Genomic DNA, 13022 nt, shown 5'->3' on the forward strand with positions numbered 1-13022 from the left:
CCTATGCCCTGAAACATTATTTTATACTATTATTCTATTGCCATATTATTATCATCATATTCTGTTACTATATTATATCCCATTATTATATTATCCTATTAATATATTTTATATCATTATATTATATTTTTTCTATTATTATTATTATTATTATATCATTATATTATTATTCTATTATTATTCTATTATATTTTCATATTATTATATTATTATTCTGTTATTATATTCCATTTTATATTATCTTATTAATATATTTTATACCATTCTATTATTCTATTATATTATCCTATTATTATTATATTATTATGCTATTTTGTTATTATATCCCATTATTATATTATCCTATTAATACCATATTATTATCATATTATGTTATTATACCCGATTATTATATTATCTAATTAATATATTGTATATCATTATATTATTATTATATTATCATATTATTATTATAGTATATTATATTATTCATCATTCATGACTACATTGAAACTAGAATAGAGAGAAATCAGTGTGGAAACCTTGTGAAACCTAAACTGCAAGAGGTACCATGGATTGTTGCACATGTAAATAATGGTAGTAACAAGAAATTCTTGATAGGATTCACAGTTTGTCTGGTTATGCTGGTTTGTGATGACAACTACTTTACAGTATATAATAAATGTTCATTTTGTTGTTTAACAATAAATGTGAGCTCTTCTTCATGGAAAAATAAGACATCCCCTGAAAATAAGACCTAGTGCATCTTTGGGAGCAAAAATTAATATAAGACCCTGTCTTATTTTCGGGGAAACAGGGTACTATAGTTTGAATACACTGTTCTGTGTCACTGGAGAAGCAGAAAACAAGATGACTCGATCTTCCATATCACATCCTTTCAAATGCATCTCCCAGAAATCTTAGCCAGTGTCCTTGGAAATCTGTTGGATGACCTCGGGAAACTCACTTTCTCAGCCTGAGAGCAAGGCCAAGAAAACTGATTGGTTTGGCTGAGTGTAGCCAGAAGTCAGAAATGACTTGAAGTTGCACAGTGACCTCAGGCCCTTTGTCCCCTAAACTACCTGCAGTCGGTACATCAAAGTGAGCATTAAGGCCCAAACAATTATTTTTTGCCCTCCATTCCTTCCCTAAGAGCTCCATCTTGAGTTCCGTTGTCTTTGAATCCCTTCAAGAGGGTGGAAACCAGTCTAATTGTACTTTGTAGAGCCATTTCTCTCTTTTGGATTTAAGTGGGAAGCTAACTTTCTAGAGGGAGAGATGTACATAGATAGGATTTCATACAGGTTTGATTTTGCCATTTTATATAAGGGCGGCATATTACTACTCCATTGTAAATAGCGAGACTTGGGCACACACAGATTTTTGTGGTATATCATTAGCTTCCCCTAGGCTTGCAGCCTTCATTAACAACCATGTCTTTGTGGTTCTTTTCTTGCAGCAAACTGAGGGTGCACTATCAAATGAAGGCAGTTTGTCACCACTTTTAACTGTCATGACCTAATGCTATAGAATGCTGGGAGTTGTAGTTTGCTGAGGCACTAGCTTTCTGGCAAAGAAGGCTAAAGATCTTTGAAAACTATAACTCCCAATTATGATAGTAGAGCATTGAGCCAGGACAGTGAATGCGGTGTCAAACTTCATTACTTCTAAGTGTAGATGCATCGAGAGTGAATTGGGAGGGAAGGAATTCTATCATTCTGTTTTTGTGTTGGGATGATTAATGAGGAAGATGAGAGAGAGGTACGGTGAATGATAGACTTCAGCAAGGGCAGAAGAGGAGGGTGGAAGTCACTTTTGCCTTTTCTTCCTACATTGTTTTTAATCTGCATCTCCTCTGTTCTCTTTTTAGCTTCTCCGTTTCTTGCATGGTTTACATATATGAAACTTGGATTGCATATGAAAAATAATAATATAAGATTGCAGTGAGCTTTCCGGGCTGTATGGCCATGTTCCAGAAGTATTCTTTTCTGATATTTCACCTGCATCTGTGGCAGGCACATTTAGAGGTTGCGAGGTCTGTTGGAAACTAGGCATGTGGAGTTTATATATCAGTGGAAGGTCCAGAGTGGGAGAAAGAACTCTTGTCTGTTGAAGGCAAGTGTGAGTGTTGTAATTAATCACCTTGATAAGCATTGACAAACCTCTCAGCTTCAAGACCTGGTTGCTTCCTGCCTGGGGGAATCCTTTGTTGGGTGGTGTTAGCTGGCCCTGATTGTTTCCTGTCTGGAATTCCCCAGTTTTCAGAGTGTTGTTCTTTATTTACTGTTCTGATTTTAGAGTCTTTTAATACTGGTAGCTAGATAGTGTTCATTTTCATGGTTTCCACTTTTCTGTTTGAAATTGCCCACATGCTTGTGGATTTCAATGGCTTCTCAATGTAGTCTGACATGGTAGTTGTGAGAGTGGCCCAGCATTTCTGTGTTCTCAAATAATATGCTGTGTCCAGGTTAGTCCATCAAGTACTCAGCTATGGCTGACTTCTCCGGTTGGATTAGTCTGCAGTGCCTTTCCTATTTCTTGATTTGTATTTGGACAATGCTGTGCTTGGTAGTTCCTATGTAGACTTGTCCACATTGTCTACTTCCAGTGGAACAATGAATTCTATGAACAAAAAGATGGAGTAGCCATGGGGAGCCCTCTCAGCCCGGTCATAGCAAATTTCTACATGGAACACTTTGAAAAACAAGCCCTGGAAACAGCAATAACAGACATGAAACAATCAGGGCCAGCTAATACCTCCCAACAAAGGATGCCCCCAGGCCACTTCCACACAGCTGAATAAAATCCCACAATATCTGCTTTAACTGGGATATATGGCAGTGTGGACTCAGATAATCCAGTTCAAAGCAGATATTCTGGGTTATATGGCTGTGTGGAAGGGCCTCCAGGGAGGAAGAAGCCAGACTTTGAAGCTGCAAGGCCATTCAATGCTAACCAAGGTGGCGAATTGCACCATTCATGCTTGCCTCAAACAGACAAGAGTTCTTTCTTCCACCCTGGACATTCCATAGATATGTGAACCTCAGTTGCTTAGTTTCCAACAGCCCTTACAACCTCTGAGGATGCTTGTCATAGATGCAGGCAAAACGTCAGGAGAGAATGCTTCTGGAATATGACCATACAGCCCGGAAAACACACAACCCAGCGATTCCGGCCATGGAAGCCTTCGATAAAACAAGGCTAAAGACCTTTGAAAATTAGAACTCCAATTATGATAGTACTGTAGAGCATTGAGCCAGGACAGTGAAAGTGGTGTCAAACTGCATTACAGTAGAGTCTCGCTTATCCAACGTTCTGGATTATCCAACGCGATCCGCCTCCTGCCCAGATCCACTGTTATTTCTCTAGGAAGCTAGGACTGAACTTTTTACAGATTTAAGTTCCGCCAATGTTGTTACTGCAAGTTTATTTTATGCCATTCTATCTTTATTTGTAATTAATTTGTTAGCAGCCAATGTTTTTATAGTCAATGTTGTCAATACATTGCAATGTTTTGGTGCTAAATTCATAAATACAGTAACAACTACATAACGTTGCCGTGTATTGAATTGCTTTTTCTGTCGATTTGTTGTAAAACATGATGTTTTGGTGCTTTATTTGTAAAAACAAAGTAATTTGACGTTTAATAGGCTTTTCCTTAATCCCTCCTTATTATCCAACATTTTCGCTTACCCAACGTTCTGCTGGCCCATTTATGTGAGACTAAAGGTAAAGGTTTCCACTGACGTTAAGTCCAGTCATGTCTGACTCTGAGGGTTGGTGCTCATCTCCATTTCTAAGCCGAAGAGCCGGCGTTGTCCGTAGACACCTCCAAGGTCATGTGGCCGGCATGACTGCCTTTACTTTCCCGCCGGAGCAGTACCTATTGATCTACTCACATTGGCATGTTTTCGAACTGCTAGGTTGACAGAAGCAGGAGCTAACAGTGGGCGCTCACGCCGCTCCTGGGATTTGAACCTGGGACCTTTAGGTCTGCAAGTTCAGCAGCTCAGCGCTTTAACACACTTTGCCACCAGGGCTCCAATGTGAGATTATTGTACTTCTAAGTTTAGATGCACCCGGAATGAATTAGGAGGGAATTCTATCCCTCTGGTTTTGTGATGGGATGATGAGAGAGACAGAGGTACGGATGAATGATATCCGTAACATTTTAATGCATTTTTTTTAAATAATAAGACTCCTTGTTTTGCGGGTGGTTCGTTGTTTTTCTGTCGGCCGAACGGAGGAGGAGGAAGCGAGCAGCACCGAAGGGAGGACAAGGAGCGCCTTCCCCTTTAACCCCCTCCCTCTTCCCTCCTTCAACTCCCTCCCTACTCCAGCCTCGCCCTCCGACGGAGCGCCTTTCCGCTTCAGTCGCGCGGAAGCAGAGACACAGAGACCGAGAGAGAGGAGGGCAGAGATGCTCCCTGCGGCCAAGCAGCTGCTGCGGGGCTGCTCCGGGAGGTGGAGGGCGATGCCGCCCCCTCCTCCTCTTCTTCCTCGGCCCCTGAGGCTGCTGGTGGCCGCTCTGGCGGATGGAAAAGGAGGAGAGGGAAGAGCAGGAGCCTGTGCGCAACACGGGGACCCGTTGCCGGTGAGTCGCCTTTTTGGGCGCGGGATTTGGGGAGGAAACTTTGCTCCGCGCGCACTCCTTGCTTTGCACCTTCTCTTCCTTCTTGGCAAAGCAACTCCGTCTTGTTGCTTTTACTTTGGGGCTTCCTCTCGCCTAAGACGGCCAGGGCGTGGAGGTAGATTGGTTGGCAACATAAGGTCCCGGCACAAAACAAGCCAAGGAAAAGGACTCTGGGGGAAGGATCCCGGAATCCCCTCTCCCGGACAGCGAGTCACTGTCTTGCTTGCTCCTCCCAGCCTTGCAAAAAACAAGTTGCTTATATTGGAAAACTAGCTTGGAAGCAGAAGGCATTGTTTGTTTTGGGATGTTAGGTAATGCCCCGTTTTCTCTAAAATAAGACATCCCCAGAAAATAAAACCTAGCAGAGGTTTTGCTGAATTGCTAAATATAAGGCCTCCCCCGAAAGTAAGACCTAGCAAAGTTTTTGTTTGGAAGCATGCCCATTGAACAGAACACCAGAGCATGCAGGATCGGTAAATGTACGTATCATAGAGTGTTGTACATGGAATTATTGGTAGTAACAAGAAATTCTTGATAGGATTCACAGTTTGTCTGGTTATGGTGGTTTGTGATGACAACTACTGTACAGTATATCAGTGTTCATTTTTTGTTCAACAATAAATGTGAATTCTTCTTCATGGAAAAATAAGACCTAGAGCATCTTTGGGAACAAAAATTAATATAATATAATATATAATATGTCTTATTTTCGGGAAAACACGGTATCACTGAAGTTTGGTCCAGATCTGTCTTTGGCTGGGTTCAGTGCTGTCTGGATAAGGGTGAACTACAACTCCCATATCCCAGGGCGATCACTCCCAAACCAGGCCTGTATGCACAGTTGGCCATGTTGGGTCGGTGTGCCAAATTTAGTCCAGATCCGTCGTTGACAGGTTTCAGGGCTCTCTGGATAAGGGTGAACTACAACTCCCAGATCCGAGGTCAATCACCCCCAAACCAGGCCTGTACACACAGTTGGTCATGTTGGGTCTGTGCCAAGTTTAGTCCAGATCCGTCGTCGTCAGGGTTCAGGGCTCTCTGGGTAAGGGTGAACTACAACTCTCAGATCCGAGGTCAATCACCCCCAAACCAGGCCTGTACGCACAGTTGGTCATGCTGGGTCTGTGTGCCATGTTTGGCCCAGATCTGACGTCAGCTGGGTTCAGTGCTATCTGGATGTAGGTGAACTACAACTCTCAAAATCAAGGTCCATTCCCCTAAACCCCTGCAGTATGTTCAGTTGGTCATGAGGCTTCTCTGTGCCAAGTTTGGTCCCAGTCCATAGTCGGTGGGGTCATAGTTTCTCTGGATGTAGGTGAACTATAACTCCCAGATTCATTTGGTGGACTTGCATCCAAGTACTGCTTAGCTTCCAATAGTTTGGTGTTTTCATCATCCTTCCCCTCCTTTCCAAGCACATTGTGCAGGCATGGGCAAACGTTGCCCCTCCAGGTGTTTTGGATTTCAACTCCCACAATTCCTAACAGCCAGTAGACTATTAGGAATTGTGTGAGTTGAAGTCCAAAACACCTGGAGGGGCAAGTTTGCCCATGCCTGACATTGTGGATGCATCGGCTAGAATGAATACAATTTGACAACAATTTCACTGCCTATGGCCCCATGCTAATAAATCCTGGGAGTTGCAGTCTCTAGCCTTCTCTGCCGAAGAGTGCCAGTGCATCACCAAACTATAAAGCCCAGGATTCTGTAGCAAAGGGCCAGTCTTTCCCAACTTTTTTTTGACCAAGGACAACTTTGACCAGGAATCACTCTCCGACATAAGTACCAAAAGGGTTACGATTCAGTTTTTGGTCAACTTTAGTTTTGCTTTGGTTATTTGAGGTGTTGATTCAAAAAGTTGAATTGGATAGACCACATCAGCTCTAGTTTCTGATACAGAACATATGCCATCCAGTAGTCGCCATCTGCTCACCCACAGAAAACTTTATTTAATAATCTAGAGCTGATGTGGTCTATCCAATGCAATTTTCTGAATCAGCACCTCAAATAACCCCAGGAACAGGCCGAAAAACAAAGATACCAAGAAAAACAAATTTTTGGTTGGGCTGTATTATTATCCATAGTAGTAACTGTGAGGCCGCAGACCATATTTTAGTTTTTGCAGACCGCAAGGTGGGAACCACTGCATTAGGCCATGGACTAGTGCCTGGCTGCTCTGATGGACTGGCTGAGGGCTAACAAGCTAAACTTTATTCAGACAAGACAGAGGTCCTCCTGGTCAGTCGCGAGGTTGATCGGGGTATAGGGTGGCAACCTGTGCTTGATGGGGTTACACTCCCCCTGAGGACACAGGTCCGTAGTCTGGGGGTCCTCCTGGAGTCAGCACTGACGCTTGAAGCTCAGGTGTCGGCGGTGGCTGGGAGGCCCGTCGCACAATTAAAGCTTGTGTGCCAGCTGTGACCATACCTCGAAAGTCTGACTTGACCACGGTGGTCCATGTCTTAGTAACATCTGGAATGGACTATGCCCTCTACGTGGGGCTGCCTTTGAAGACGGCTCTGAAACTGCAGTTAGTGCAAAGGTCGGTGGCCAGATTACTATCTGGAGCTGGTTATAAGGAGCATACCATGTCCCTGCTAAAGGAGCTCCACTGGCTGCCAATGAGTTTCTGAACCCAAGTGCAGGTTATTACCTATAAAGGCCTACACGCTTCGGGTCCAAGCTATCTTCGAGGCCGCATCTCTTTCTGTGAATCGACACGGGCTTTAGATCTACCGGGGAGGCCCTCCTCTCAGTCCCACCTCCATCTCAAGTACGTTTGGTGAGGACGAGAGAGAGGGCCTTCTCCCGAGGAAGATCAGGCTAGACCCCAGATGGCTTTTCTGACAAGCCTTTGACCATATTTAGATTATTTATGAACTGAGATTGATTACTGTTGCTTTTACCTGCAGCAATCACTGTATTTTACTGTTTTTAATCAAACTGCATTCATTCTACAGTGTGCATGCAAACTGTTTCTGTTGTTTCTTCAGCATATTCTAGGCTGCATTTTTGTTGTTGCTATGTCCAATGTGGAGTGATACTTCTAAGGAAGGGGGTGGGAGGAATAATAGAGGTGCCTTGGAATACTCAAGTGTTTCTTTGTTCCCAAAAGTTCAATGCCACGGTTTTAGACTGCTTGAGCCCAAAGGGAAGGAAAAAGTGCAAACAAGCTGCATTTTTTGTTATTGTCAACCTCAACTTTGAATGAGAGATCTCCAGATCATGCTGTTTCTAGCTGCCTTGCTAGATTTTGCACGCTCAGATCTATCCATCTGGAATACATTTTCTCCCTTTCCCTATTTTAGCAAACATTATTGTCTTTCATAGCAAGTTGCTTCTTTTCAGGATGTGGTCAAAGTAGGAGAGTCTCAATTTAGCCCTCTCTGACTTCTAGGGAGATTTCAGGCCTGTTTTTTCTAGTACCCATGTATTTCTGGAAGGTCTAGAAGGCAAGCCCTATGAGGAGCAGCTTAGGGAACTGGATGTATTTATCCCGGAAAAGAAAAGTTGACAGGGGACATGATAGCTATGTTTAAATATTTGAAAAGATATATTGAGGAGTAGACTCGCTTGTTTACTGCTGCTCTAGAGATTAGGACACAGAGCAATGGATTCGAGCTGCAGGAAAAGAGATTCTACCTCAATATTAGGAAGTATTTCTTGGCAGTTAGAGCTGTTTGACAACAGAATCTACTGCCTTTAAATGTGGTGGAGTGTCCGTCTCTGGAGGTTTTTAAGCAGAAGTTAGATGCCCATGCGGGTAATGCTTTAGTTGTGCATTCTTACACAACAGAATGGGATTGGACTGAATGGGTCTTGGGGTCTCTGCCAGATCTATGATTCTACGACTTGTGTTTTTAGTAGTCCATGGTATCCGTGGATTTCTTCTCCAGCACCACATCTCACATGAGTTGATTTTCTTCCAGTCAGCATTAGTTGAATTTAAAAATGAAAAAAGAGAAATGTAGCACTTCTGTACAATTTTTTCTTTTAAAATTTTAACTCAAAATGTGTTATCTGAGTTTTTTATGAGAGAAGAGGTGGAACACTCCTGGATGTGTTTAATGGAAGTGGAACACCCGTTCAGTGTTTCCAGGGCTTCCTTCCTAGAGTGATCTCTAGGGTCACAGCTTCAGTCTTTAACAGGGTGCAATGAACTGGAAATCTTGCTAGCTCTTAGGAAAACTATGTGCATCTACATGTGCAGTGTGAATGAAGGCTGCATTTGGTCATGTGAGACATTTGGGACTCAAAGTAAGGCCACTGTGGTTTCAAATCATGGATATTCTTATACCTGAACTTCTGTGAGATGTGCCTCAAAACTACTTTAAAATCATCATGTTTGAGTCCTTTCTTAGTCCTACTTCTTAATTTTGTGCACAAAGGGGGCAGGGAGACATGAAAGTCTAGCTTTCTTATCATTGATGGTTAGCATTGAAGAGAGGCTGAAGCCCATTAAGGTGAAAGAGAACATTTCCTAGAAGACATAATCAGGCTCCAACACCGGAGTTTCATAATTAGGAAGAAGCCTATGGGGATAATCCCTTAGGGAGAGGTTATTTGGTTCATTTGGCTAGAGCAATATATCTGGAAGCGTATTTTTTTAGATCCTGTCCTTTTCCACAATGGACTAGAGAAGAGATTTCTGATCATTTGGGCTTATATGGCTGTAGTTCGCAGTCTTGCGTTCCCATACGCTGTTGGACTACAGCTTCCAAAATTTCTAACCACCAGCCTTATTGGCTATGTTTTCTAGGAATGAAACCTCTCTAAGATCTGAGGATACAAATGTGCGAAGCATTTTTCTACATTAGGGAAGAGATTTCCCCAGATGTTGATTTCTTTCACCATTTGTAGGTACAGTGGAGTCTCGCTTATCCAACATTCTGGATTATCCAACGCATTTTTGTAGTCAATGTTTTCAATACATGCTGATATTTTGGTGCTAAATTCGTAAATACAGTAATTACTACATAGCATTACTGCATATTGAACTACTTTTTCTGTCAAATTTGTTGTATAACACGATGTTTTGGTGCTTAATTTGTAAAATCATAATCTAATTTGATTTTTAATAGGCTTTTCCTTACTCCCTCCTTATTATCCAACATATTCGCTTATCCAACGTTCTGCCGGCCTGTTTATGTTGGATAAGTGAGACTACTGTATTGAGAATCCAATGATACCTGGAAAGCATTAAGTTGGGAGAAAAGGAAAAAGTGGAGAGAGTCAGGTGATGGAAGCTACATGGGTTCATAATTAGCACAGGTATTAAAATGCAGACCTATAGTTGATGTTGTGATATTTGTTGTTGTTACCAGTTTCTGTAGACAGGCGTGCCATTTCTGTCGAAAGGTGTGTGAATCTGAAAATCAGTCAGCTAATTTCTAGCTGCCCACTTTTGTTGGTACTAGTGTCTGGCTCCTTGCCAAATTATTGCATAGGATCAAAGGATTTCTCTTTTTGTGAACCCTGAGGCATGTTTGAGACGCATGTATTTGGCAGAAGTCACTGCCTTATTCAGGGAAAGTGAGAATGTGAGCACGTTTCTGTTTGCTTGGAGGTAAAGTCTTCTCATTGGTTCGGACCAAGCATCCATGTAAACACATACAGAAAACACAAATCTTCAAAATCCAGAGTTGAATGCTCTGACATCTCCCATCTCCTCACCTTTTCTGCACTGTTCTGAGCCTTGTACTAGTTCAGATGGTAAATGTGCAAATGAATCATCCATGGAAAATGGTTAAGTAACACTTGATTCAGCACAGCTGTGTACTGTTTGGATGGAGTCAGGAAAGGAGGCAGTATTGCCTGGAAAATAGCAAATCTGCATAGGAAGTAATTATGTAAATAACACTGTAAATCAGCAGTGCTTAATAGATCTGGTCCTGTCCTTGCATACGTCTGGCTATTGTCTGCATTGGCATAATTCCTAAAATGCATAAATCAATTATCCTTAAAATGTAGTACTAAGTGGTATGCACAGGAGCCTACCTCACAGTCCTCTGGGTTGCATTTAAATTACTACTACATTATCAGTGTGGTCAAGGAATTTAACAACCCACCATTATGTAATATGTAGTTATAGCTGAATAAGCATAGATAATAGTATATTCTTCCACACACTCCTGTTTACTTCCTCTGTATAAGCTGGAGCTAGTTCATTGGTACCTCTTGGAAAGTGACAGCTTAGTCATTTGTAATATATTCTTTTTCATAGGCTTGCATTCAGATGCATTTCCTTAAAGAGCTGCTCTGGGAATGCCAATTGGCACTGAAAGTGCAGGTTGCGAATAAAGCAGTAAAGATAGTGATTAAACTGCTGTATTGATTCCATACATCTTTCATCTCTAAGCCCTGTAGGATGTTCAACTATTGTGCAAGACAAATTATTGAGGGGAAGATTATATGCGTTAGTTGCATCTATATGTTTAATATTGACAATCATGCCAATGTGCACTGAATATACAAAGCTGCATATGAAAAAAATGTACTTATTAGTTGAATGCTGATGAAAATATAAAGCTTGTAACTGTAAATTCAAGGGCAAAAAACCACCAATTATCACAAAAACGATCTATAATCATTAATGCTACTGATGCATCTTCCTGTTTTGACACAGGCATAGCAAATCCATTTTCAGATCATTAATTGTGCCAGATTTAGAACAATTAAACATTCAGTTATTGATCTATGGGGTTTAGAGAAAGGGAAAAGAGCAAATACGGTAAACTCAGTTCACCGGCACCCATGGGGATTGGTAGGTGCAGGAAAAATTGGGTTTCTTGTTGCTTGGGAGTTACTATTAAAAATAGGTCTAACTAATATTGTACACAATACAATAAATCAGGGGTCCCCAAACTAAGGCCTGTGGGCTGGATGCAGTCCTCATTGGCATTTACCCAACCCCAACCCTAGACTTTAGACTTAAGGTCAATCTAAGAAACTACTTGAAGGCACACACTGACAACAATCCTCATTAACTTGATTATCCAATCGGCCAAAAGAAAGCCTACACTTCCTATTGAAATACTGGTAAGCTTATGCATTGTATTGTATTGTTCTTTCAATTTTTTGTACTACAAATAAGATATATGCAGTGTGCATAGGAATTTATTCATGGGTTTGTTTTTTTTCAAGCTATAGTCCAGTCCCCATCAGTCTGTTTAAAAAGTTTGAGGACTCCTGCCATAAACATTATATTGACTGGATATTAATATTGAAATAGAGTAGTTAGGTAAAGGTTTTCCCCTGACATTAAGTCTAGTCGTGTCTGGCTCTGGGGGATGATGCTCATCTCTATTTCTAAGCCAAAGGTCCGGCCTTGTCCGTAGACTCCTCCAAGGTCATGTGGCTGGCATGACTGCATAGAATAGTTAAAAGCAAATAAAGACAAAGCAAACTTAGCTTATTGTAGCACAGTTTTAGTACCTTTACCATATTATGAAAACACAATTCTTTTTTAAAAATAAAGTATTATTTCTTTAATTTTTAATCCTTTGTTTTTATTTTATTTTGCTATCAAGCTACAGTATAAAAAAGACTTCTAGTGCTTTGTTTTATGCACACAAAAGCATATATATAATTTGAACATGATGTGAAAAATTTGATCTTTCAGGAATCCTCAAATCTACCTAGTTATGACTAGAAGTCCTCAGAGTTTAGTTAGCTTTGATCACTCATTTATATTTGTGGTTACAGATCAATCTTGTTTTTCTTTCATCTCGGTGTGAGATGGCAGTATATCTCTTATAGTACTGGATTTCTGAGCTTCTGCTTGGAACACATTAGTGATGCTGGTCCTGTCCTTCTCCACCAGCAGAAAGTAGAATGAATGCCCAGCCTGAGGTGTGAATTTAAGAATCCTTGAGGTGCAAGCTTCTTCTTTTTTCTTTCTAAGCTATTTTCCCAGGGAGAGGTTAGCATTGTGACCATCACTTCCAGGGGTTTGTTTTGGGCATCCTCAGGTCTCAGATTGGCAGCACTCATGTCTTCGTTGATGGTGTCCATCCATCTTTTCTTTGGCTGTCTTTTTGGTTGTCGTCCTGCAATCTCCAAATGTAGTTCTTCCTGAGCTACTGATGTTGGTTCTTTTCTCATGACATGGCCATACCAGAGTTTTCTTGCTGATCACTTTTATTCCTAGTCTTTGATGGATGTCATCATTTATCACATGGTCAAGAAGTGTTAAGCCAAGTGTCCATCTCAGCATTTTCATTTCCATTGTGTTAAGGGCTTGTTCATGTTTCTTTGTGGCTGGCCGGCACTCTGCCCCATAACGGGCTACTGGGTGAACAACTGTAGTGTAGATCTTAGCCTTGAGTTGTTCAGGTATTTTTGAATCACACAGAATGCCAGTAGTTTGCCACCATTTCAATTAGGATGCATTTATTTGTGACCGTATGCC

The 13022-nt window shown here is 41.4% G+C and overlaps 1 protein-coding gene across 2 annotated transcripts in view; it reads left to right on the forward strand.

Moving 5' to 3' along the window:
- The first annotated feature begins 4298 nt into the window (after positions 1-4298).
- mcub (mitochondrial calcium uniporter dominant negative subunit beta) overlaps positions 4299-13022 on the forward strand; it is a 90473-nt gene continuing 81749 nt past the window's right edge. Inside the window, exon 1 of one of the 2 annotated variants that reach the window (XM_003221793.4) lies at positions 4299-4573. In XM_003221793.4, the coding sequence (XP_003221841.3) occupies positions 4400-4573 (174 nt within the window). In that variant the 5' untranslated portion in view covers positions 4299-4399. The remainder of the gene's footprint in view (positions 4574-13022) is intronic. The other variant, XM_062983009.1, reaches the window with a different exon arrangement.

This window comes from Anolis carolinensis, chromosome 5 (genome assembly GCF_035594765.1).
Source record: "Anolis carolinensis isolate JA03-04 chromosome 5, rAnoCar3.1.pri, whole genome shotgun sequence".
Taxonomy (NCBI): domain Eukaryota; kingdom Metazoa; phylum Chordata; class Lepidosauria; order Squamata; family Dactyloidae; genus Anolis; species Anolis carolinensis.